This window comes from Rhea pennata, chromosome 2 (genome assembly GCF_028389875.1).
Source record: "Rhea pennata isolate bPtePen1 chromosome 2, bPtePen1.pri, whole genome shotgun sequence".
In the NCBI taxonomy this organism is placed as follows: Eukaryota; Metazoa; Chordata; class Aves; order Rheiformes; family Rheidae; genus Rhea; species Rhea pennata.
Window position 1 is genome coordinate 142,007,497 of NC_084664.1, and position 25,024 is coordinate 142,032,520.

Here is a 25,024-nt window from a genome sequence, read left to right on the forward strand (position 1 = left end):
CACTGAATATGAAATGGTAAAGTGATCATCATAATTCTGATGTTCTGACATGAGTATCTGAGTGTCCCTCTCACTGAACTAGGTGGAAATTAATTAACTAGGTACTTCTTAGGATTTAGTCATTATTATTTTACTCCCTGTCAACAGGACTTCTGTGAGCATAATTATGTAGTTCTACTAGACAATACAAATTATTTTATGGTCTTAAAACAGAACCCTCTATTGTGGCATTTTTCATTTGTATTTTTCTCACATTAACTTCTGGCAACACCCCCTCCCCCTCCTTTTTTTCACCTGTGAAAAGAAGCTTGCTTGGCATACTTTGTATCAATGGACAAAAGTAACATTAAAAATGTATTATTTCCTGCATTATTTCCTTAATAGAACCTATATTTTGGTTATAAATTAAGATCATTCTCCTAGTTAGCAGTTTAAATTCTAGTTTTCTAAAACATTTTGTAAATGTTCATTTTTCTTAAAATTTATGAATCTCTGCATTTAGTAAATGCTAAAGTTGGAGATAAAAAATATGGGAGCAGCTTTCTGGCAGACAATTGCAATGCTATTCAAAAATGAACAAGAGCAAGCATCATTTCCAAATAGGATTGAAACTTTAAAAATTACACTTTTTCAGTAGATGTGCTTGATAGAATTGGTAACTGAATCAACCAATTTAGTCAAACATGTAAACTTCAACTGTATATAAAATGTCAATTAGTAAAATTAATTTTATTATGAAGGCACTTTTATTTAAAAGCAAAGCAGTATGAAAAGTGATGTTTGGCCAGACCCTTATACTTTTGTTAATGCTTCATTCTGTACATGAATGAATAAATACATGTAAAGGAATTGATTAAAAATCAGATCAGTCAAGCCCACGGAAAATAAAAATGAGAAGACAATACTATCCCTCTGCTTTCTGTCAGCCATGGTTTGAAATGTAGCAGGATTGCTGCCATAATGGATTTCTTGAGTATTACGGTTATTTGAAGGTGTAGAACAACCAGAATGGCAGTTATAGCTAGAAGGCAATCCAAGGGGTGTGCGTGTCTAGAGAATCAGGTAACATATTGGCAAAGTGACAAGCAAACTCCCACATTCGTAACTGCTTGTCAGCTTAGTGCAGTTTTTGGACACTGTTCATCATGAAAGTTTATGTAAACATGACTGCGATATAACAGCTACACAAATCTAACATAGAAGTGTATTTAAATGTTTCATTTTCTGTCTACTGAAATTGTCCATTTTCAGCAGATTTATTTCCATTCTTCAAAACTGATCATTTCTAATCTGTAGAACAGTGTACTGTTAGTACAAAATTCTTGCACCCGTTGGAATTTTAAAAATACAATCTCAGTGAAAATTTTCATCAATACATACAAGCCATTAGGTGAAGTCTTTTTTTTTCCCAATCAGTTAAACCCCCTCTTGACTTAGAAAAGTTTTGTTATCTCTCTTCCTTAGTAGCATCTAATTCCTCCTCCTCCTCATCTTCTTCTTCATCTTCTTCCTCCTCTTCTTCATCATCTTTTCTTAGTCGACTGCTGGAAATCTGCTAAAACCACAATTCCAGATATATCAAGTATGTTTGTTTTCCTGGAAGGAAAACTGTTCTGTGAACATTCAAAATCTAAGCACTTGTACATTGTTCCTGGGTTTTTGGGGGGAGGGAAGGGGTAGGGAGAGGAGGAGCAGGGTTTATGAAATGCTTGCTACTTCATCTTCTAGTACAGAATAGAAATACAGTAAATGAATTTTAAAATCTAAAAAAGCCACACGGTTCTGAGAGCTATTATATAAAGGGAAAACTATGTACCGATAAAAACCAACATTGTGTAAGTCAGGTACTTTTTGGGTTGGCAATTCAGATAACAAGCTGAAGATGTGTGTCAGGGAAAAAAATTGAAGATGCCAAACTTTTCCAGTTAAATGAAAAACCCAACATTATGCTACTCTAAGCTGTTTTTGAGACTTTACTAGCAGAAACTTTACTAGCAGTGTCTTGATTTATGTATGAACTTTTCCTGCCCATCAGTGCTTGCCCTTCAGAATAATACCTTAGTCCTTTTTCAGTTCATCAAATGTTATATTCAAGAAATGACTGCTGACAGGCTTTCAGCTCATCTGATGGATTCAGCCATCTAAACTACTTTTTTTTCTAATGAGGGACCCAGCTAATTCCTATTGAAGATGTATTCTTCAAGGAAGCTGGAACATTTAGAACTTAGAATACAGGGCTTTTTTTTATTTATTTATTTTAGAAAGGAACATCAAATTCTACACCAATAGAGATACTTTTTGAAAAGCATTTAGGAATGCTTTTGAAAAATGATTTTAGATTCAGCAGTTCTTTGAAAGAATCAATTCTCATTTATTTCATGAACAGCAAACTAATTTTCCATTTGTTTCTTTAACTGAAGCTTAAAATTATTTTAGTGTATAGCCTACTGCAGTGTAATGAGCTCTATGAGTCATAGTGACCAAAATGAGGCTATCTTTTTTTTGGGGGGGGGGGGGGGGGGGGGCATATTTCACCAGACCTTTTTTGTTTCACAGAAAAGTTTTGTGTGAATAGCTCCCATGTCAATTCTGTTGCAAGCAATCACGCACCATTTAATTAACACTTCTTGAAACTAGCTTCCATGCTGGTCATAATTTTGTGATTCTCTATACTTATTTATGGCCAGTTGGTCCATTTTTTCTTGTGTCAATACTGCTTAATTCAAATAATTTTTCTTTCTTTATATTTAGAATATCCATTAAATGGGAATATGATTGATTGTAATTAAGCAAAGCTTCTTTAGTTTTCCACTGAAAATAAAATTTTCATTTGTAAAGCAAAAGAGAAAGATATTAAAGCAATATCTATAGGTACAAACATACAAAACATAACATATTTATCATTCTAAGGCTTGGATTTGGTTTTGGGGTTATTTTTGTTTTTAAAATCTTTTCAGTTCAAGGCTGTTTTTCCATCAATCCAAAAAAATGACTGCCACTTACAGTGTTTATTAGATGTACTACTAATACAAAGAACTGTTATAGGAAAGTAACAAGAAATAACATATTGTTTAATGAAATTCAATTTCCTTGCTGCATAATGAAGACTCTCAGATATTTATTCTACTGAGAAGTTTTCCAATAATCCTAAATTCAAAAAATCTTCTCTCTACGGCTTATCTTCACAAACATATTATCTATTATATCATTATTTTTACCATATTCTGCATTATCACTATCATATGGCCACTGCAGCAAATATTCATTTATTTTATGTGTGAGTAGAGCCAGTAGTGGATTTGGTGCTACACATATATAATTTAAAGTACTTATTGTGTGTTACATAGTGCAACGATTCTAGTAAAATACTATTCTGCAAGGCTGGGTTATTGCATGTCTTTTGACTGCCAGGAATGAAGGGAGTTCTTTGTGCCTTAAAAAAAAAAAAGTCGTCTTTTAATTTCCATCATTTAAAGAACTTGGTTCTTTTTACAGAGGTATGAATATGACACTTTGGAGCAGTACTTAAACAAAAGTGCTTCACAATTAGTCTAGTGATTATGTAGGCATTACGTACCATGTTTGTGAATTTTCTCATTTATAGTGTGCTCAGGAAATTGCTAATTTTTCAGTTATGATTCCTGAGTTTTCTCACATATGCTTATATCTGTAGACTTCAGTACTGAAGACAAAACTTGCCCCCTATTTTAAAAGTTCTTAGAAGCTGGTTATTAAACTCTGACTTTGAGATTTTATAATTTACGTGGAGTGTATAGCTGAGTAGAACAGCTATGTGGAACAGTAACACAGGCTTTTGTGTGTACATAAACTGTAATCATCGAAATAATGGAACTAGAAAAATCCTTAGGGTTGTTGATGCTGTCATATTTAAAGACAATTTGATCCGAGGCAATGCAGATAATTGAGCTTGGTGCAAATACTAACTTAGTTACACATCTCTAAATATAACAGAATATTAACTTAATCATTGGAGGAAACTGGGTTAACTTTGGGCTAAGTGCCTAAAAAAAGCAATCCTTTATCCTTCCGTGAAAGAAAAAAAGACAGCAACACTGATTTGTAATTGGGGAAATGGAAGTGCTGCAAATTAAGCCTGTTAAGGTAGCTTCATTTCAATTGACAGACTAATTTTCCAAGTGTGTTTTATTTAAGAGCATCTGAAGTTCTTAAGTAGAGCTTCAGTCACATTTCTGAATAAAAGATTCCTCTTTTCTAGAATAAGAGGTGCTATTGGGGGTTTAAAGCTTTCTCTGCTCGTTAGTCAACTACCTTTGACCAAGCTGTAGATTAAATAAATACTGTCACTGGTGGAAGTAAGGTGTCTGGGAAATGACTAACCTAAGAACTAAATTGGATCAAAATACGGAAAATGATAAAGGAAATTAGGGACTCAAATACCTTTACTTTGCCATAAAGCTGAAGTATACCAATGTTACATTACTTGATGCTGAAAAATAATTTGATCTTAAAAAAAAAAAGATAATTTTTTGCTTCTAATCATAAGCAATTTCATGTGAAAATGAATTCTCTAGTCTTTGTATGGCTGTCATTGCCCAGGCTGTTTAGCTGCGTATTTTGCTGCATGTCCTACAGAAAGGATGGCAATCTGGCTATTTCTGTCAGATGGAGGAATCTGTGGTAAGTCTGTCTCTCTTAAGCCATGTTCTCCTCCTGTCCTATACAGCAGGCAGTGCTGGAATACCTGGCGGCACACTGTTTCATTCGTGATGTTCTAGGATTTTGCTGTTCTAGAAGGGCAAATGCAAAACAGCTGGCTATATGAAATGCAGGTGGATAAAAATTGTGTTGTTTACCTTGATCTAAAATGCCTTAAAAAGTTTGGAAAACAGAATTCTCTTTTGCTATAGTTCTGGCTAAAAACAGCATACCAATCTGAATCAGTAAAATGAAACACCAAAGATAAATTGCCAAGTAAGTAAAACACAAAATGCAGGAATTTGCTAAGGATTGTCATGAAAACTTGCCTAGATTTTCAGCATGTGTGTAAAATTAAATATCTGTAAGTTCCATGTTTAAAAAACAAAATCCCCAACCCCCCCAAAAGGTTTTCTCACAATGGGGAGTCACCCTATGAATAACAGCTTGATACTGTTTCTGGTACATTAATGTTTTCTATTTTAATCATTTTAATTGCATAGAAGTGAAAAAATACAGGTCTTATGGTTTTACTGTCAGTGCAGCTTGGGACATTAACCCTTCCTAGCAGGACTGCCCATTGCTCTTCTCCTTCTGGTTTATAGTACTGTGTGGTAAACGATGACTGGTAGCTATGATGAGAGGAATTCAATTTCTTCAGCTACTCTGAGTGAAAGCTGAAAACTATGAAAATCAAGAGGGAGAAGAGTTGTGGAGCCTCCAAAGGTCCCTTCCAACCTTACTGATTCTATGAAGACTGAACTAAAAAATACCAGAAGTATGTAATTTTCTTGTCTGTAAGTGATCTTTGCATATTCCAGCTCTAACTGCTTTAAATTGAAAATTCATAACTACTGCATTATGGTCAGTAGAAGATCATTATGTAGTATGAAACTAGACAGATGTGGAAACTTCAGAAGTGTAAGATCCACATAAGATGTGAGACAAGTCACCTGAAGATTTTGCTCAGTACAACATTATTTGGTAGCAGGACATTTGGTAGCAGGACATATAATCTAGGGATTATGGCCCCTAGTTTCAAGGTGCAGATACTGATGCAGTTAACTACAATATACTATTTGCTGAATTAAAAAAGGCTATTTGTGAGAGGGTGAATGGGATGCCTGCATCATCTTTATTGCCCTCTACTGACCACGGTAAGTAAGGTATTCCACCTCTTTTCTTCTGCTCTCTGATTCTCTTCTTCAGACATACAGCATAGCAGATTAAGGTGACATTTATCTTGAAATGTGTAGTGCTTTCCCTCTAGCTCTAGATAACTCCCTTTACTTCTCATGTATTCAAATACAAGGTTAAGAGAACATTAACGTCCAAAATGTATAGCCAAAAGAGGTGCCCAGGAGAAAAGTACAATAAACCTGTATATTAGCCAAAATGGAATTTTCTATCACCTCCGGGAGAAATCTCAGTGCGATACATTCAGATTCCTGTTTTTTACAGAGTCCAAAAAATATAACTATCTATGGTGCCTCAGAGTAACTTACAGATTCTACTACCCTTGATACTGTTTTCCAGCGCTACAGGGTGTTCTCAAAGCAGGTAATAACCAGTTTTCTCTGGTGTTCAAAAATGAATTGATAAACCTTTCTTCAAGATCATGACCCTAGTGCACCATGAGACAGAAAAAAACAATCTCTTTCCATGTACTCTCTTACTTTGGTCAGCCTGAACAAGTAGACTGTCATTAATCTCAGTTCTTTGAATGACAGAACCTAATAAAGCTGCTTTTTTTAGAGGTACCCTGTCTCAATGCCTATTTTTTCCCCTCTTTTAAATCAACCACAACAGTTTACCTAAGGTTGACTTGTCATCTTATTCCTAGACTGAAGTAGGCATGTACCTGTTTACCAAAGAGACTATCGAAACAGCTGAACTCTTTATGAATTTGTAGAATTACAATGTATATTTTTGGGGGATGAAGAAATTGGACGCTTCACAGTAGCTGTCCTATACTGTCTTCAGGCAATGCATCTGAAGTAAAGGAAACTGTCACTTGCATACCTTTCAGGTAGCCAATTTTTACTTTGATGATAAGATAGCTTCACTGGCTGGCTTAAATAAAAAGCCTAAAAGAAAACCAGTAGGGATCTCACATATGAAAAATGAGTCATAAACAACGCAGGTGTGGTTTTACTTTTTAATCTAAAGGTAAAAACTTTTATGTTCTCAGTACTCAGCACTCAGTACTTTAAGAGATGCCCAGTCCTGAACAATAGTGTCCTGTCATTTTGATACATTGTACCACAGTGAATCCAACTAAACCTTTTTGAGAAAGGTTTGCATGCCTTATCAGAATTTTGATAGTGTTCTGAGAATGAATGATCTGGCTTTCAATTTGGGGCACACTACAGTTTCATAATTTGGCTTTGGACCTCAGCACTGCCTTTTACTATGACTTCATAGAACAAGATGCTCTAGATCTGAACATCCAGTGCATGAATCTTCATTTTATGGGGGGTTTATTAGCCTTTTATTTATGGCATTTGTTCTTTCACCAAAAATAACGTTGATGGTATTTAACTGAAATTGGGTATTTCTAGATTTTTAGTAACAAGCTCTTTCTTGATTAGTTACAGTCAAGGAAGCCAGTACTTGAAATTTACTTGTCTGACTCTGAGGGTGGGCAGCTTATTCAAAGTCAAGGTTTGTCTTCATGCACTTAAACACTGCATTCTTTCATCTTTTTGAAATGGAATGAATCATGCTTTCAGCAACAGAATGATTCAACTGTAATGATCCAGTATGACTTGTGAGCAGAGAAAGGGTAATGCTGTGTGTAATGTCAAGAAAACTAACTTTTTAGTATGGCAAACAGTGTGTGACTGCATCCAAAACGGAAAGGTGGGATGCATTTTAAATTGGGGCATCTTGTCTTTTCCTGGTATACCAGTAAGAATAATATTACTTACTGGATTAAAACTATAATAAAGAAAAATAGTTTAGCCATTTTGAGATAACGCCTGCAAATTTACTGCTGCAAATGAGTCAAATACTTTTGCAAGGCAGCTAGTTCAAAAACTGTGGCACTTACTCCAGCCGTTTCCCTCACCTGCTCTGAATTTCTGGAGCATAAAGGGAAGGGTATAGGTCATTGTTTTGCTAGAATGTATTACTAGTCTGAACTGTGCAGCTGGTGGTTCCTGTCACTAACTATACAAAAGTTAAAGAATATCATTTTAATTTCTAAGAAGCTCCTAGTGTTCATCTGCTCTGCAAGAACTCACAGTTTGTTACTGAAGGAAATTACATTACTGGAAATGGCCATCTTCAAACTAAACAATGCTGCTTGCACAGCTATTATTGGTCTGCATTATTAAAAGCTTAATAGGATCTCTATAGGCTTGGAAGTCCCTTTACCTATTATACATTAGCTAAGGCTCTGCTTAAGACATTCTTTCCCTACTATGATTCAGCATTTAATTTTTCTTACCTGTAGCATTCTCAATGAAGATTTTGAGGAGCCAGTTCTTTGCAAGGGGGACTTTGAATTTGCACGAACTATATCTAAGCGAGATTGATAGTCAGGTGGATAGAGTGAGCTCCGAAAAACCTGTTCAGATGAAGAAAACTGTGTTTTTGGTGCAATGATACAGATTGCAAGCTAACAGTCTACAGGCCTAAAGCTCTTTAAAAGAAATGCAGCGCTTGACAATTGTAACAAAACCCTGCTGTAGAAATATGTATCAGCTCCAATTTGGATGGATCACTTGGGATCACTTTTAGCAGAAGTAACTTCCTTGAGACATCCCTCACCCTGAGACACATGCCACACATATCAACACCTTTATGTGGGGCAGGTGTACATTCTTCAGAGATCTGTGGGAATGCAGAATCCTAGCAGTGATTTACATCTGGGGGGATGTAAATCTGCAACAGTGAGCCAGCAATGTGCCCTTGTGGCCAAGAAAGCCAATGGTATCCTGCGGTGCATTAGGAAGACTGTTGCCAGCAGGTCGAGGGAGGTGATCCTGCCCCTCTACTCAGCCCTGGGGAGGCCTCACCTCAAGTACTCTATCCAGTTCTGGGCTCCCCAGTACAAGGGAGACATGGAGCTACTGGAGAGAGTCCAGCGCAGGGCTACAAAGATGATCAGAGGGCTGGAGCACCTGCCCTATGAGGAACAGCTGCGAGAGCTGGGCCTCTTCAGCCTGGGGAAGAGAAGACTGAGGGGGGATCTGATCAATGTGTACAAGTACCTGAAGGGAGGGTGTCAAGGGGATGGGGACAAACTCTTTTCAGTTGTCCCATGTGACAGGACAAGAGGCAATGGGCAGAAACTGAAGCACAGGAAGTTCCGCCTGAATGTGAGGGGGAATTTCTTCCCTGTGAGAGTGACGGAGCACTGGACCAGGTTGCCCAGAGAGGTTGTGGAGTCTCCTTCTCTGGAGATCTTCAAGGCCTGCCTGGATGCAACCCTGTCTACCATGCTCTAGGTGACCCTGCTGAGCAGGGAGGTTGGACTAGATGATCTCCAGAGGTCCCTTCCAACCTTACTGATTCTATGATTCTGTGAAGTCTTAGCACATATTGTGTAGTATAAGGCAGGCCTAGTCTAGATGTGCAGCTGAGTTTCATGCTGAGCTAGAAATATCAATCCCAGCTAGAAATGATAACCCCCAGACAGGCTCTCCATTTTGGGGGGAGGTGAATTGCTTTGCACTTTCACCAGCAAATCTTTGCTGCCAATCACAGTTACGTCACAAGAATTTCACCTGAAATGCTTAAGAGACATATGCAGCTCAAGAACAATTTGGGAAAAGTCTTAAATACAGGGGAAAATGCAGTCTTCATTGTATTTACTAATTCTTTCAATTATTCAAATAGTAAATTATAGGACTAGCAGCCTGATATTGAAAACAGTATTTGATGCAAGAATTTTTTAATAAACTGAAGGAAGATGGTAGAATTATGACCAGTCAATATTTTTATGGGAAGTAAATGGTGTCAAATTAACAGAAGTTATTAAGTCAGAAATTTGGTTGCAAAAGATACAATACTGACTTAGAGGGTTTTTTTTTTTTTGATACAGTGATACATGGTATTTTAACTATGTAATTAGAATAATGTAACATTGACATGGCACAGTTTAAATGAAGTTAACAAAAGAGAAAGCTATTGAGTCACAAATATGACCCTCACTGAAGAATCATGTAAATGACTGAATTGATTGAACATTGATTGATACTGCTATCCTTAGTCCTATACAATGTCATGGAAAAAATAATATTTCTACTAGTAAGATTTACAAAAGAATCATTTTCTTACATATGTAAACGATTTAATTGATTGAACATTGATTGACTATAGCTATCCTTAGTCCTATACAATGTCATGGAGAAGTAATATTACTACTGGTAAGACTTACAAAAGACAGAAGTATTGGGAATGGTCCAATTTCCTTGACAAACTGAATACATGCACACAGTATCCATTTAAATAATAGTAAGTTTAAAGGTCCAATGTCCATGAGAATTGTATCTCAAGACTAAAGGTGACTTGAAGGCAAGCTGTCACATGTCAAAAAAAAATGGTAACAAATGTCTCTTCACTCTAGCAACAGCCTAATAAACAATATCTGCAGGATGAAAACAGCAAAATTCAGAATAGAAAGAAAATACAGATCTTTAATGGAGTAATTAGTCTTTAGAACATCTTATCAGAGTAATGAAAAGATTTTCTTTTACTGTGCATCTTTATAGCAAGATTTACTTCAGAAGTAGTCCTAGAAGCTGTCTTTTAATAACTGTAACTGAACTCGGCTTGGAGCAGTAATTAATTTAGTAAAAGTCTCTTATCTGTATTTTGTACAAAAGATTAGATAGTCACTGCTGTTCTCATCTACTTTTAAAATTTCTGAGTTTATAAACTTGTATGGTCTGTAAACTCCTTGTCAGAATGGTGCAAAAATGGCTCAATGTACAATGACAGATTGTTCTGCTCACCTCATTTTTTTGCCTGGAACATACGTAGCTCAGAGTGTGGAAAAAATGACTGTATTAAATAAATTGAAAAGTAAATCTTAATTACTCTTACCTCTAAATCTTCATTTTCGTCAATATTCTGGATATTTTGGTAGGCAGCGGTATAAATCTCTAAAGCTTTCCCATGGAATAACATTTCAATGGTTATAAATTCAGAAAATATGTTCTAAAAGAAAACGAAAACAAATGATTTCTTAATGCAGTAAAGTACATTTCTACTCAAATACAAGAACTTACTGAACTGTGTGTGTGATACTTTTATTATACAAATGACCGCACAAAACCAAGTATTTTTTGTAGTAAGAAGTTGGACCTGAATTTTAAAATTTAAATACAGTGTTAGTTGGGCTGTCACTTATCCAGTTGTCACTTACCAAATTGTCAATTCATACTAAATTTTAAATAAACACTTGAAAAGCAAAGAGGACACTTCTTAGGAGAAAATGAAAGGAGATCACAAAATCTATTTGCAAAAACCATTCACTGCCTTTTGCCTTACTGATAGCAACCTTTAACTTTTTTGGAACAAATTATCTGTAAACTTTAAAAATATATTTAATTTAGAAATAATTATATAAAATATAATAATATAATAATTTTAATATATGTATAGGAAAATCCTTCCCTTTACAATGGTGTCTCCTAAACACAATCTTGTTCATGTTCCACCAAATACTAGTGGGTTTGTTTGTTTTTTAACTCATTTTAATTCTTTCATATTTATTTTCTTTTTTCTTTTTTTTTTAAGAAAAAGTATTTCACTTCAGCAATTGTATAGTTAAATATGAGATCACATAATTTAAGCCTTTCTCAATTGCTATAGTCTTTGGGACTTAAGCAGTCACTAAACATTTGACACTTTCTGCATCAGTAAGACTAATTCCAGTAATGTGACCAAATTCCAGCATGGACAGTTATGTTGTTTACTTATCACTCTTACTCTTTATTTTACTGATTTAATGCACATATCATTCAACTAACAAATGCAACTACTAGCAAAGTAGAACACAAAAACTGTTGGGCACTGCAGATGCTAAACAATCTAATCCAGGAAAATCTTGAAGCCGACAAAACTGGAAGAATAATTCATTTTGTAATTACATGCAATTTCATACTCTTTTGATTAGGAAATACTTGTGAATATCATACAATTTATATTTACATAGACTTAACTAAATGCTAAGTTACATTAATTTTGCCAAAGAGTAACTATAGTAATTTTAAGATGCAAGATGAAATGTGATGTCATATGCTGAAATGTGAGCACACATACTTTTATGTCCTTTATTTTCTGTTTCTCAAAATTATCAATGGTCTCCTCTAATTGCCGAGTTGTTCGAGTTGCATCCAGTGAAGCTCTCTGCAATTCACTTTCAGCCTGATAAAACAATACAAAGGTGAAATCTGTCCTGTATTTGACACATACAAAGTTATTTGCTATAATTACAACGAAAACTTTTAAATTTGGGTTTTCAAAATATTAGACGTCTGGGTTACTGTATCTGCATATTTGCTTATAGCTTAATAAACAAATAAATATTTTCTATACTGTCATGTCTTCAACATGAAACAGGAAAAATGACTAGCTCCAGTCAATAGGGAAGGTCCTGCTGCCCCAATCCATTTTCTGCAATGCTCATCTGCTAATTCCACTACGCTACTCCTGACCTTACCTGGTTACACAGTGACTAGGTTCAGGGAATTAACCATGCAGATAGGTTTACCCTTCAAAAAAGTTAATAGTTTTCTAGAGCTGTTATAAAGAGAGGGCAGGAGTGCGCAGGCCAGAGTGGTGGATGAGAGACTGAGACCACTCTTTCTTCTGAGTGTAGATTAACTCACTGTAGAACAAATCTTTTGTAGTGCTGAACTTGGTCTTTGTAGACTATTTAAATAGTCAGTGGACTATATAGCAGTTGGAACTAATGCACTTTGCTGGTAAGTATCGATAGACTGGAGAGTCAGTATCATTTTCAGATCCAAAAATATTTTGGCTATTTTATAAAAATGTTTTAAAACATTTATTTTATAAAAAAATTGGAGTAAGTTCAATAGGACACTGGGAAAAAGACACACCAACCAATCCCTAATACAAAATGCTGATACACTTTGTCTTGTTTTGTTATTATAAAAAGCATAAAAGACATGCATTTTGATACAGTTATTAGATATATAAAAAACAACACAGTACCATTTAAATAAAGATCTTGAAGCTATTTTGGTTAAGAACTGTGTACTCTTACAAAGGTGTAAGAGTTCGCACTTGAAGACTGCAACATTTGGGTCTTAAGTATTTTCCATAAAATGACAGTGAAACATCATGGATTAGCCAAGACAGTTTTTAATTACAAGCTCTGTTAGTGAGTATCTTCAGGAATCTATTCTGCCCTGGAAACTGAAAATAGTGTATGCATCAAGCAATTGATCCTACGATCAAAATGTTGGATTCTTCCTATTTCTCCAACAATGCAACTTGGAGAAAAACTTCTTTACATGTGCTGTGGCAGGGAAGCAGATTCCATGGGCCCAGTTCCCATGACCTATTTTTTTAGTGTTGTCTCTTGGAACCTAATGCATAACACATACTCTGTTGCTTCTTTTCCTTTGATTAAAATCTGTTAACCTACTATTCCAGGATTGAAAAAAAAATCTCCTTCCAAAGTTTAAAAGTTTGCACAGACACAATTCTGCCATTACTGGGTAAACAAAACTGATAGTGATCTTAAGTATTGAATTTGGTCTTGTTCATTTCCCTTTCTCGATTTTTCCCCCCAAACAGGAGGGAAACAGACCAAGACAAGACATTTTGTGTATTCTCAATTATAACAATCATTTGCTCTTTTTAAAAGAAAGCAGCTGTTATGCATAAGCAGTCATTAGACATGCAAATACTACATGTTTTTTCTGTGATAATGAAATGTATCTTCTTGATCCATCTTAAATAGACTGGGCAGATTTTGCATGCTGATGCTTTGAGAAAGGAATTTGTTTGCTGTAGAGTAAAATGTTTAAACTTTCAGAACTTGCAGAGTTTGCAGAATAGCAGTTTGAAATTAAAGATTTTATTCTGATGTTTTCTCTTCTGCAATACCAACCTGTGACTGGAAATATAAGTAAAGGAAAAATGGCAAAATAATGATCAATATTCATTATCAAAATAGCTATTTCCACATTCATTTTTAATATATTGTGAGGTATTTACTTCAGATATTTGAAAATACCTACATATATAGAGGCTGCTATCATTAAAGTGTCTAAAACTTCTTGTTATAGGATGGTATTTACAATTTATTATAACTTTGTCAGAATTCGAGCATTCAGGCTGAAATATTTCATGACAGGTGTTTGTCTTAGACTGAGAGTTTGCTTGTTTTTTAATTCAGATAACCTAGGTAGACCATTTTGGAACATGATTTTTTATTAAAAATGTATTTGCATTAAAAAAAATCTGATAAGGTTTTCTTTGCAAAGCTCTACTACCCCTACTTTTTGTAATACAGACTTGCAATGTGGGACCAAGTACAGATCTTCTGCTAAGCATGGCCAAAGTTGATAATTGCTGGTATTTTACAATTGCACAACAACAACAGAACCAAGACCGGGACCTAACAGCTATGCTATCATCAGTGAATGTGGTCAAGCCTCTCTCAGGCCCAAAAAAGCTTACCCACATACATTCTCCAAAAGCAAACAAACATATTCCAGCCTAACTCAGATAAATTAAATGTTTCATCTCTGTGAATGGGGGGTGGCAGGTATAGGAATTAAGTTTGCATCTAATATCTTGCAGCTAACATCTGTTCTGAATATTACTTTAGCTGGGACCCAGGCAGCATGGAAGAGAAACTGACTGAAGTGCCATAAAGTAAAGGCTAGACAGTGGACACTGTGCAGGGCATCAGTAAAGAAGATGGGGACAAGAAGTTTTACCCCAAAGAAATGTGACCTCTTTTCAGTCTACAAATGCTCAAATGCATTGTTTCCACCTCCCAGCAGAATTTCTTTACCACAAGTTCTGCCATATAAGTTACTCTACCGGGGCTGTTCCTTTCTCTAACAATGCAAAGGGCGCATTTATAGTGCTATATATATAGTGTTTTATTTCTTCCAGGCCCAAGGAAGCCTAACAAAGTCACACAACAGGTTCCTGCTCCTTATACTATTTTTGTACTTTGTTCTGATCACTTTAAAATACGAGCGTATAGCATCTGGTGCCGCTGGGCATATGCAAAAGTAGACTCTACTGAGATTTAGTAACTTTTCAGGCAAAGTCTTCAGTACAGAAAACACAGCTGTTCTAAGAAACTACACTAGAGAAGGATATTTGGAAGCAGCTCAGCAAAGAAACAAGAAAAAACAAGCTAGATGTCAGCAATATATCTGTGAAATCAACTGGGAATTACTAGAGGTGAGGGAGGGGAAGGGAGAGGAAGGAAGGGCACAGTCTTCCTTCAGGGAGAATAGCTTAGTGTTATTATTTACTCCTTTAATTCTAAAGGAGGAGAACTCTGCATCACAACTCAAGTTCCAACCTTAAGGCTGATATCTGTGTGTATTCATTACATGAGGAACACTAGTTAGTCATCCTTTGCTTTAACTGATTGATTAGTATTACATAGGAACTCTTTGGCAGAGACAAAAATAGAATGCAGTTCTCAGGGTAACATTTCGTCATCATAGCCATTTTGTCTCTTTGTGAAGTCCCATGCCCAAACAAACACTATATTGCTTCTCATTTCTGAAATAAAGTTGATGAGATGGTGCAAATTGGGTTGCTTCACTACACAGTCCTGAGTCTAACTCCAAAATGCAAGGGAAAAAAAAAAAGCATATGATCATTTACTTAACTGCCATGTCATAATATATGGGTGCAAGGGGACTAAACTAAGACTGCCCCGATGACCTTAAATCTGACATTTTGTAGATTCTGATTGTTTCAGAATTTGAATCTTTTATGTGATTTTTATGGAAATTCTGCAGAGGTTTAATTTTTCATTGTGATACAGAATAGTATACTATGGAAGGTCACTGGTCTTTTGGGAGGAAGAGTAGTCTGGTGGAGTATTCTGCTAACAGACTTGCAGCTTTTTCTGTCGTACTTAATCTCACAGTTGGAGGAAATTCATATTCCATCTAGGTACAAGGAAGAATGATAACTACCAAAATGACAGAGAGAAAAAACAACAAAACACAAAATCTGCAGAAATAAGAAAAGGAAATGTCTGATTAGACTTGTTTTAGAAAACTTCTAATATCCTAGATGCAATGTATGCCTACCTCTCTTTCAAATATACATCAGATACTTCACTGTTTCTTTTCAGTCAAAAAAGGAGTAGGTAATAAAGCAGCTATTATAAGCAACATTATCACAAACTCTGAGATGCAAAATCAACATAGAAAAGAGCTCTGCAAAGAATATTCCTTTCATACTACTTTCTAAACACTCTACCTTTAATTCCTGTGAAATTTAAAAAAACCCTTTTCTTATAGTCACTAGAAATAGAGGATACAATAATGTGTCGATCTGATGGATTCCGCTGACGTGTCTTTTCCAGTTGAGATAACTGCTTGGCCTCCCGATTCTTGGCCGTTAAGGTTGCTTTAAGATCATCCTGGAAGTAAAATGTTTTGGACATATTTGAAATCTAGGATAATATGAAATATGTTTTTCTTCATATATGGATTACCTAGAAAACAAACAAAACTTCTGTTTTAAACAAAACCAGATTTTAGTGATCTTTTCCTGTTTTCCTGTGATCTCCTGAAAGAGAAGTCAACGGGGACTGATAGAGTTTAGCACTTGCACAAGTCTGTATCACAGACTAGATTTTAAAATGTGACAAAAAAAAAAAAAAAAAAAAAAAAAGACTGAAAGAAAGAAAAGAAAAAGAAATTAACAGTTTTCAAGAAAAGTGCAGTAGATAGTCAAAACCTGAAATTCCCAAATCGGAAACTGGACAGCCCCATGACTTAGCAATGAAGTAAAGGTGGCATTTAAAACTAGACAGTGACATATAACATATCAGTAAAAGAAAAAAAACCTCAAGAAAACATAAAAAAAAATCATTAGTCAGTACGAAATAGAAGTTATAAAGAACAGAAAACTGGTACACAGATCTTAAGATATTAGAGAAAATCCATGAGTGAAAGGGTTATAGGTAGAAAAGTGTTTAAATATATTTGGAACAAGACACATCCTAGTAATGATGTAGTTGGAAAAGATGAATCTCTTTACATACAACTCTCAAATTCTTGATCATATTATTAAGCTGCATTTTGTAAATACCCTGGTATACTTGAGATCTTTAAATTTACTGTCAGATATTGCTCCATTGCTCCCGGTATGTAAGAAGTCATTAATTTTGATGGTTCCTATTTACAGGGGCAGTACTTTAGGGCAAAACCTAAAGGAATAAGCCTTATCAAATTTAACCGAGGCAGGAATTGAGCATACATTTCAAACCATCATCTCCTCTAAAAAAGAATGGTTCCCGTTTATCTACCACTCCAGAAGGACAAGTGGATTAAATATAATAAAAACTATCATCTCAACAATTGCCTGTGCTCGTCCCCTGGAATTCCTTCAGAATTTTAATATGAGAAGGTCTCCTTCACTTGGCCCAGAAAGATATGAAATCAAGAGCATCTCTTCCAAAGTTCTAGGAACCTATGACCACGAGCAATAACGCAAACACAAGCCTGCCAAGTTTCGAAGTGTTGCATGTTTCTTCAATAATGAGTTTGTAAATGAGGTCAGCATCAAAATAGGAAGTTTTTTGTTTCTATCCTTATTGGTTATATGCCCTTGTGTATGCGACTGTCATTGTGCTTTGTCTTTAAAGACACAGAACTAGTTTCTAATAATTAAAGCAATTATATTTTTAGCCTATCACAACTAATATTGTATTTTTATTTCAAAAGAAAAGTTACGCTATTTTTAATGCCATCTAAAAGACTGCTGGAGGGGGGTTTATCCTCTATGAAAATGGTGTAGGTACAAGAAAAGGAATAATAATAATAATAAACTTTTAAAATGGTTTATACTTTGAATTTTTAATTAAAAGTACAGAAAGGGAAGAGGCAAAAATAGATTTTTTTCCCCATAGAACAAAGCAGTTTTGTATCTAATGGTCACAGCTGAATGTTTAGCATTATAAAATGACTGGGCTCCATTAACAACACTGACTTCCTAGGCTCATTTGAAACAGCTGATCAGAATTAACGGCTCAAAGGCTTCTGATCTCCATCCAGAGAATATTTAAAAATGCCGAGGACACCATAATAAAATACAGTATTTTTTCCAGCACATAATGGCTTTGGAAATCTCTACAAGGACTGCATTGTTCCTTCTCCACCTCTGTTCTCTCTCTCAAATGCAGTTTTCTGCATCAGCTAAAGCCTGACAGAAAGTTTTGATGCTGCTGTGGTTATAGTGATAAAGCTTTACATAAGTTTTGGATGTACAAAGATAGGGTAAAGAGAAGACATATATATTCTATGCAGAATGTTGAAAAAAAGAAAAGAGTACAGGAAGAGCCATAAAAACTTTTCAAAAGCTGGGGAAAATACCATTGTCATGAAAGAATTAAGAGTCTAAACTGAAAAAAGAAAAGTATTTTGATTAACATCTACATACTTTCACCAAGAAAAGATACGATATCATACATTTCTTTAATGTCACAATGGAAGTACATAACAAGAACCAGAGATTCGGCACTAAAGCTAGACAGATTCAAATTAATAATCTTTCATTTAAAACCAGTAATGAAGCAACAGTACTGAGATCGATTAACCACTAGAACAAACCACCACAAAGAATTCTATGTTCTCTTCCAGTGTCTTCAACCAAGATTGGGTGCATTTTTGGAAAATATGCTTTAATTAATACCAAGAAGTAATTGGATGGAATGCAATAGCCTGTGAGATACAAAGGACATGTATGAAGAATATTAAATTGTTCATAATCCCTCTTGCTTTGAGCTATCGATTTCTTAAACTCACATACAAGAACTCTGTTCAACCATCTAATTCCGAAGCATCACAAGTACAGCTAGTGTCTGCCCACCAGACAAGGAGCTGGTAAATCCTCATCACCATACTATTACCTGCTTTAATTGCTGAGATCGTAACCCAAACCAATCCTTTCCTCTACATGGGAATCGTGTCCTGTTCCATATGAAGAAAAAAAAAAAAAGGAAGAAACAGAGTTGCCAAAAAGCAGAAAATGGAGGCTGATGTACAGAACAACGAAAAAGAAAGAAATCCTAAAATGCTATACTGAAGCTGCATTGCAGGACGAGAACACCATACTAGCTTTGCATTGAGGCTGTGAATTCCTGCTCCAAGGAGCTATTCAGCATGTCTAATCAAACCTGCTCAGCTCGAACTAGGACATGCAACTGAAAACATTTTTATTACATCAGCAGATAAAGGGCAAACATTCATTCTGACTGACCTGGGCCTCTTTAAAACATCTAGTATCATAGCACACTGACAACTTGAAGGAAATAGCAAAAGTTCTTTTTACATACAGCACTAAGATAGTGAATCTGCTCCAGAATGTATACAAACTAACAAGTACATTCCCTTTTTATAAAGTGCCTTAATGACAGATTCTGTCTCGTTTCACTTAATGCAGTTAATGCTGTTACTAGATAAAGCAGTCCTACAGCTATAGCCCTGTGCTAGCTTTTCACAAGGAGACACAACATTCTCACTAAACATGGCCCAGTGTTTGCAAACAATAAATGAAGACCAGCTAGTTGAAGTTTTAACCAAAGTTCATGGCAGTAGGCAGAAAAAAAATCATTTAGACTTCTACATCTTTAGTGAAGTCAGTTCTAGTTCAAAAGTACGTTGCTGAAATAGTTAATCATGTCTACAGCTTAAGAACCCTCCAGAATCACAGAATCAGTAAGATTGGAAGGGACCTCTGGAGATCATCTAGTCCAACCTCCCTGCTCAGCAGGGTCACCTACAGCATGTTGGACAGGGTTGCATCCAGGCAGGCCTTGAAGATCTCCAGAGAAGGAGACTCCACAACCTCTCTGGGCAACCTGGTCCAGTGCTCCGTCACTCTCACAGTCAAAAAATTCCCCCTCACGTTCAGGCGGAACTTCCTGTGCTTTGATTTCTGCCCATTGCCTCTTGTCCTGTCACATGGGACAACTGAAAAGAGTTTGGCCCATCCCCTTGACACCCTCCCTTCAGGTACTTGTACACATTGATCAGATCCCCCCTCAGTCTTCTCTTCCCCAGGCTGAAGAGGCCCAGCTCTCGCAGCCGTTCCTCATGGGGCAGGTGCTCCAGCCCTCCGATCATCTTTGTAGCCCTACGCTGCACTCTCTCCAGTAGCTCCATATCTCTCTTGGACTGGGGAGCCCAGAACTGGACACAGTACTCCAGATGAGGCCTCCCCAGGGCTGAGTAGAGGGGCAGGATCACCTCCCTCCACCTGCTGGCAAAACTCTTCCTAATGCACCCCAGGAGACCATAGGCCTTCTTGGCCACAAGGGCACATTGCTGGCTCATGGTCAATTTGTCATCCACTAACACTCCCAGGTCCTTCTCTGCAGAGCTGCTCTCCAGAAGGTCAGCCCCCAGCTTGTCCTGGTGCCTAGGGTTATTTCTCCCTAGGTGCAGCACTCGGCACTTGCCCCTGTTGAACCTCAGCAGGTTCCTCTCCACCCAACTCTCCAGCCTGGCCAGGTCTCTCTGTATGGCAGCACAGCCCTCAGGTGTGTCAGCCACTCCTCCCTGCTTGGTATCATCAGCAAACTTGCTGAGGAGGCACTCTGCCCCCTCATCCAGGTCATTGATGAAAAAGTTGAACAGGATGGGACCCAGTACTGAGTCCTGGGGAACTCAACTAGCCACAGGCCTCCAACTATACTCCACGCCAGTGTATAGATGACTAAAAATCAAAAGCATTACACATACATTCACCTTTTGAAACTCTAAATAAATAAATAAATAACACTGACACTGTTCATAAAGAAAATATCATTCACCTGAATTTGTACTATCCAGAAAGTCTTATATTATCCATAAGGCACTTTTTTAAGGTGTGTTTTTGTCCGCCTAAAGTGTGCATATCCTTGTCTTCACATCAAAACTGCTTCCTCCAACACATACATAGCTCCAGCTCAGATGTAATTTTATATAAATATTTTAGTTACATTTATAATTGCAATAAGAAAAATCACAAACAATTTTCTTGCAAAATAAAAATTTCTGAGTGGCCAGAACATTTTGTGAGAAGATACACATTTAACTTACTCTTTTAAGTTTTACTATGGTCCCATAACTTTTCAGAGGTTCAACAACTTTGGCTTCAAGCCTTTCCACCTACAAAAGACATCACAAGGTCACTAAAGTCATCTGTACCTTTGGTGCATATAAACAGAAAACAGTGGGAATGAAAGTTTAAGAAGTACTGCCAAAATAAGGATCAGTAAGTCATTTGTATTTTGAGAAGCTAAAATTGATTTATAGAAGAATTCCTCTTATTTCAGTTGTAACACATAAGGATAAATAAAATACGAATTCTAACAACTGAGTGCCAAATAAGATCAGCAATGCATCTCAAGTGTCTACAGTTTTCTATCCTAAGAAGTCAAAAATAAATGTTTTTGCTTTAAACTTGTCAATACATTATAGACTGAAATATCTTTGCTGTCAAATGTGCTGTAAGAAACGTAACCCTTTTGTTCTTAAGGCTAAGAGAAACAGCACTGCAGGTACTGAAAAATAATACAAAAACCTACCACAAGTTGTGCAAAACACATGAATGCTCTCATGAATGAGTACATCTGAATTTTTGTTTCAGTTCTCTTGAAATTACAGATTCATTGTTCAAAGGTGAAAAAGAACCAAGATATCATGCAGCATGATTTCACATGTATCTTATGCCATAATATAAATTTACTCTATTAATATACAGAGAAATTGCTATATGTCAGTAGAAAATAATGATCAGTGTGTGGCACAGTGGGAGTCAAGTATATAAAAGCCTATGAAAATCCCACAATCCACATCCTTGGATTTCTTACCTGTTTTTAAAAGTATGTCTCTAAATACACAGTGAAAGATCCATGTGTATTTTTGTGTTTTCAGAATGCTCTGCTTTGTAAGAAAGACTAGATATCTCATTAACTTCTTTTAAAAGTATATTTTATCCTTTGCTACTACATAACGATGACTTAGAATATTTCCTTTAAAAAAATCCTATTGGAAAACACTGAGAATGTCAAGTACTTTACTCCCTTTTTCAATTTTAATGCTTCTTAGCTTCTCAAAACCAAACATGGATGTTTTCTATACCCTATTGAAAGAAAAAAAAACATGTACTCCAAAAATTGGTTTGCATACTTGTGAAGCAATTATAATAAAAAGAATCTCTACATTTAAAATTCTGGATCATAAATTACAATTTGAATGGCCTCACACATAGATCTATAGCTGCCACAAAGCCTGGTTGGGCTCTCTCTAATCTAGCAGAAATGTGACTGTAGTTTCACACCTTGTCCAAATCAAGCATGTACTTTGACGTGATCTAGAGTAACAAATGTTGAAACACAGCCTTACAGAAGCCTACAGTGGTCCCTGACAGCTGCATATACTGGCTATCAAGGAGCCCAGTGATGGATTCCAGTCAGTATTCTCTTCCCTGCTGTTTCTGGTAACAGATTCAACAAAAGGAAAAAATGTCTGATTTTATCACAGTTACTGCTAGACAACTCAAATCACAAAATGAGAAAGAATTTATTAACCATAAATCATAATCCAAAAATCTAAGAGTTCATTTATATGCTCTGCAAAAGGCTTGTTGTTTCAAATTCTGTTAGCATTCACATGGATAGCTTTGCTGTATTCAATAGTACTAATGACAGGCAGTTTTCACTAAAGTTTTCAGCAGAGTAGACTAAAAATGCTTTGGAAGCCTATCACAATGTGCTACTAATACATTTAAAAGTGCTTTCTCCTTGATCCTCTTAAGATTGAAGAGTATACTTTTTTTAAATACTCATATAAAGAGTATATAAAACTTTAATCACCGTTTTAATCATGGATGAGTAACTGAAAAGTTCAGTTGGCAAACACAACATGTACAGCTTTAATCTTGTACCTCTGCCTGGCGATAATCCTGAAGTCTGGAAAATTCATCTGCAAAGTTTTTCAATCCAACTTTTAAGTTTGGTGTCTCTGTAGCGGCATATGCATATATTTCGTTTACCAGAAGATCTGCTTTATCTCGTAGTCTGGCAGTTTTACGTACGTATCCAGCAAATATTTGGCACAATTCACCAAAATGTTTTTCCACATTTGAAACAGCATCTCGTATTTGTCTAGTCTGATTGTCTCTAGACACCAAAGGAAAAATAAATGAAAATTAACATGGCGAACACGTACAGAATAAAAAACTGTATGATCATGCCACAGAAAATTTATACATGATTTAGGACATCTCATTTCAGTGTAAATCAAAAATCTATTCTTAAAAAGATAATGTTTTAACAATCTGATGTAATCTGTGCCTAGTGATGAACTAAGAAAAAAATAGAAAGTAGCATTTATATTTGGCTAAAAAATAAAGATTCAATAGTGGAAACCCCATATCACAAAAAAAATGACCTCAGAAATTTTCCTACTGAGGTTAAGCAATAGCTCATTATTACTGTAAGCACTAGTTACTAACACAGCAGATCTCAAAGAAGATTTGGTCATATAGCTACCTTTCCCCAGTTGGCAATCTAAACAGTCAAGTCAGTAGTTGGAAAAATTAAAATTAGGCATTAGAGGGCAATTTTGTAAAGGTATTACATTTCTGAAGTTAGGAACAGGTATCTAATTACATTGATTTAGCACTACTGAGGGTAAAGATGCCTAGGAAAGAGAGACACAAACATACAGAGGTGACAACTCTAAAAACAAGAGCAGGTAGTAAGAAGAATGCCCATCACATCCACTCTTCTTGATTTGAGTCTCTTGCTTAAGGTGATGCACAGAACAGATCACAGTGTCAGTGAATTCATTCAACTGTTCCAGTTGAAGCACTACAGAATCAATTAGCAAACAGTAACTGCTGTATACTGGCTCCTAAGAAGTCCTCATGGTCTAAATGAAGTGATTTGAGCAAAGTGCCCAAATTTTTAGCACGAGAATTCACTCCTAATTCTCTCCTGGCAAGGTACAGAAATGAAGATTTCCTTCCTCTTTATGAAGTTGCCCTTAATATTCTGAAATTATCCCAGATCTAAACAGTGACCAATATTTAAATATTGACTTAATATCGTAACACATGAAAATCAGAAATACTGGAAAAACTTTAGTACTTTGAGACTGAGTAACGATGCAGTCAATGCAGATGATCGTTCCGTTAAAATATCTGAGGAAAAAGTTCTGCTACGGACAAAGACCAGTTATGCTGCCTCATAAAAAGCAGTCTAAAGAGGTAGCTGATAACAGTTTTTGTTCTTTTAAAGAAGAAAAAAAATCACTGAGTTAATTATTCAGCTCTCCAGGACATGCTTGACTCTCAAATCATTTGAAAAGCACAGATATCACAACAAAAGTGGGAAAGACGTACTTCAGTTACGTACTGAAGTAATTTTTCAGCATTAACAGTATCTTACAAAGTCTCCAGTGAAGGGGTCTGTCCTATTGTGTTGGCTGGCACGGGTCTTCACGCTAAAAACCGCCCCTTCCCTCCCGGGAGCGAGCCGCCCGCAGCACGTCTGCACACACGCCTCGCAGCTTTCACCCCACAGTCATCTCGTGGAAACAGCCCCCAGCACAGGAAACGAGTGTGGAAAAGGTGGTCTTTTTTCTTTCTTCCTAATTATTCGTCCTTAAAGACCGCTTAAAGGAGATCAAAAAATCACTAGCGGCAGGCTGGCCCTCTCCGCAAGCCTTTACTTAGCGCCCCAAAGCCTAGCAAAGTTTTGCTGCCTCTACGCCAGCCGCCACCGCGCTACAAAGCGCTTTAAAACGCGGCGGTTGCAGCAGCCTCCGCGGCGCAGGGAGCTCGGCGGCCCGCCGGGCTCCGTCACCCGGTGGCGAGGCGCGGCGGGGCCCGGCTCTCCCCCCGCCGCCGCCGGCAGGGCCCCGCCGCAGCCCTGGGCTCCGCGGCAGGCCCCACACGGGCGCCGAGGCGCGGCGCCGCCGCAGCACGGCAGCAGCCTGCCCCTCGCCTGGGACACGGGACGCCGGCGGCCCCGTCCCGCCCCGCCGCGGCCGCCGTTACCTGGCGTCCAGCCCGCGGCCCAGCATCATCATGGCGGCGGCGGCCGGCGGGGAGGAGGCGGCGCGGCGCGCGCCCTGTTGCCATGGGCACCAAGCGCCGC

The 25,024-nt window shown here is 36.9% G+C and overlaps 1 protein-coding gene across 1 annotated transcript; it reads right to left on the reverse strand.

Moving 5' to 3' along the window:
• Positions 1 to 703: 703 nt before the first annotated feature.
• On the reverse strand, positions 704 to 25,024 carry CIBAR1 (CBY1 interacting BAR domain containing 1). Its single transcript, XM_062568360.1, has 9 exons — positions 24,925 to 25,024; positions 22,807 to 23,041; positions 20,958 to 21,026; positions 16,190 to 16,291; positions 13,775 to 13,780; positions 11,953 to 12,057; positions 10,732 to 10,845; positions 8,129 to 8,248; positions 704 to 1,555 (listed from the first exon to the last, which is right to left on the reverse strand). The coding sequence occupies exons 1-9, from the start codon at positions 24,954 to 24,956 to the stop codon at positions 1,448 to 1,450; spliced, it is 891 nt and encodes a 296-aa protein (XP_062424344.1). The 5' UTR covers positions 24,957 to 25,024; the 3' UTR covers positions 704 to 1,447.

Coding starts and splice junctions, on each gene's coding strand:
- CIBAR1 (XM_062568360.1), bottom strand. CDS start 24,956: ATGATGATGCTGGGCCGCGGGCTGGACGCCAG. Junction 21,027..22,806: donor AGGATTATCGCCAGGCAGAG/GTACAAGATTAA, acceptor TGTCTTTTGTAG/GTGGAAAGGCTTGAAGCCAA. Junction 16,292..20,957: donor CCATAGTAAAACTTAAAAGA/GTAAGTTAAATG, acceptor TTTTACTTCCAG/GATGATCTTAAAGCAACCTT.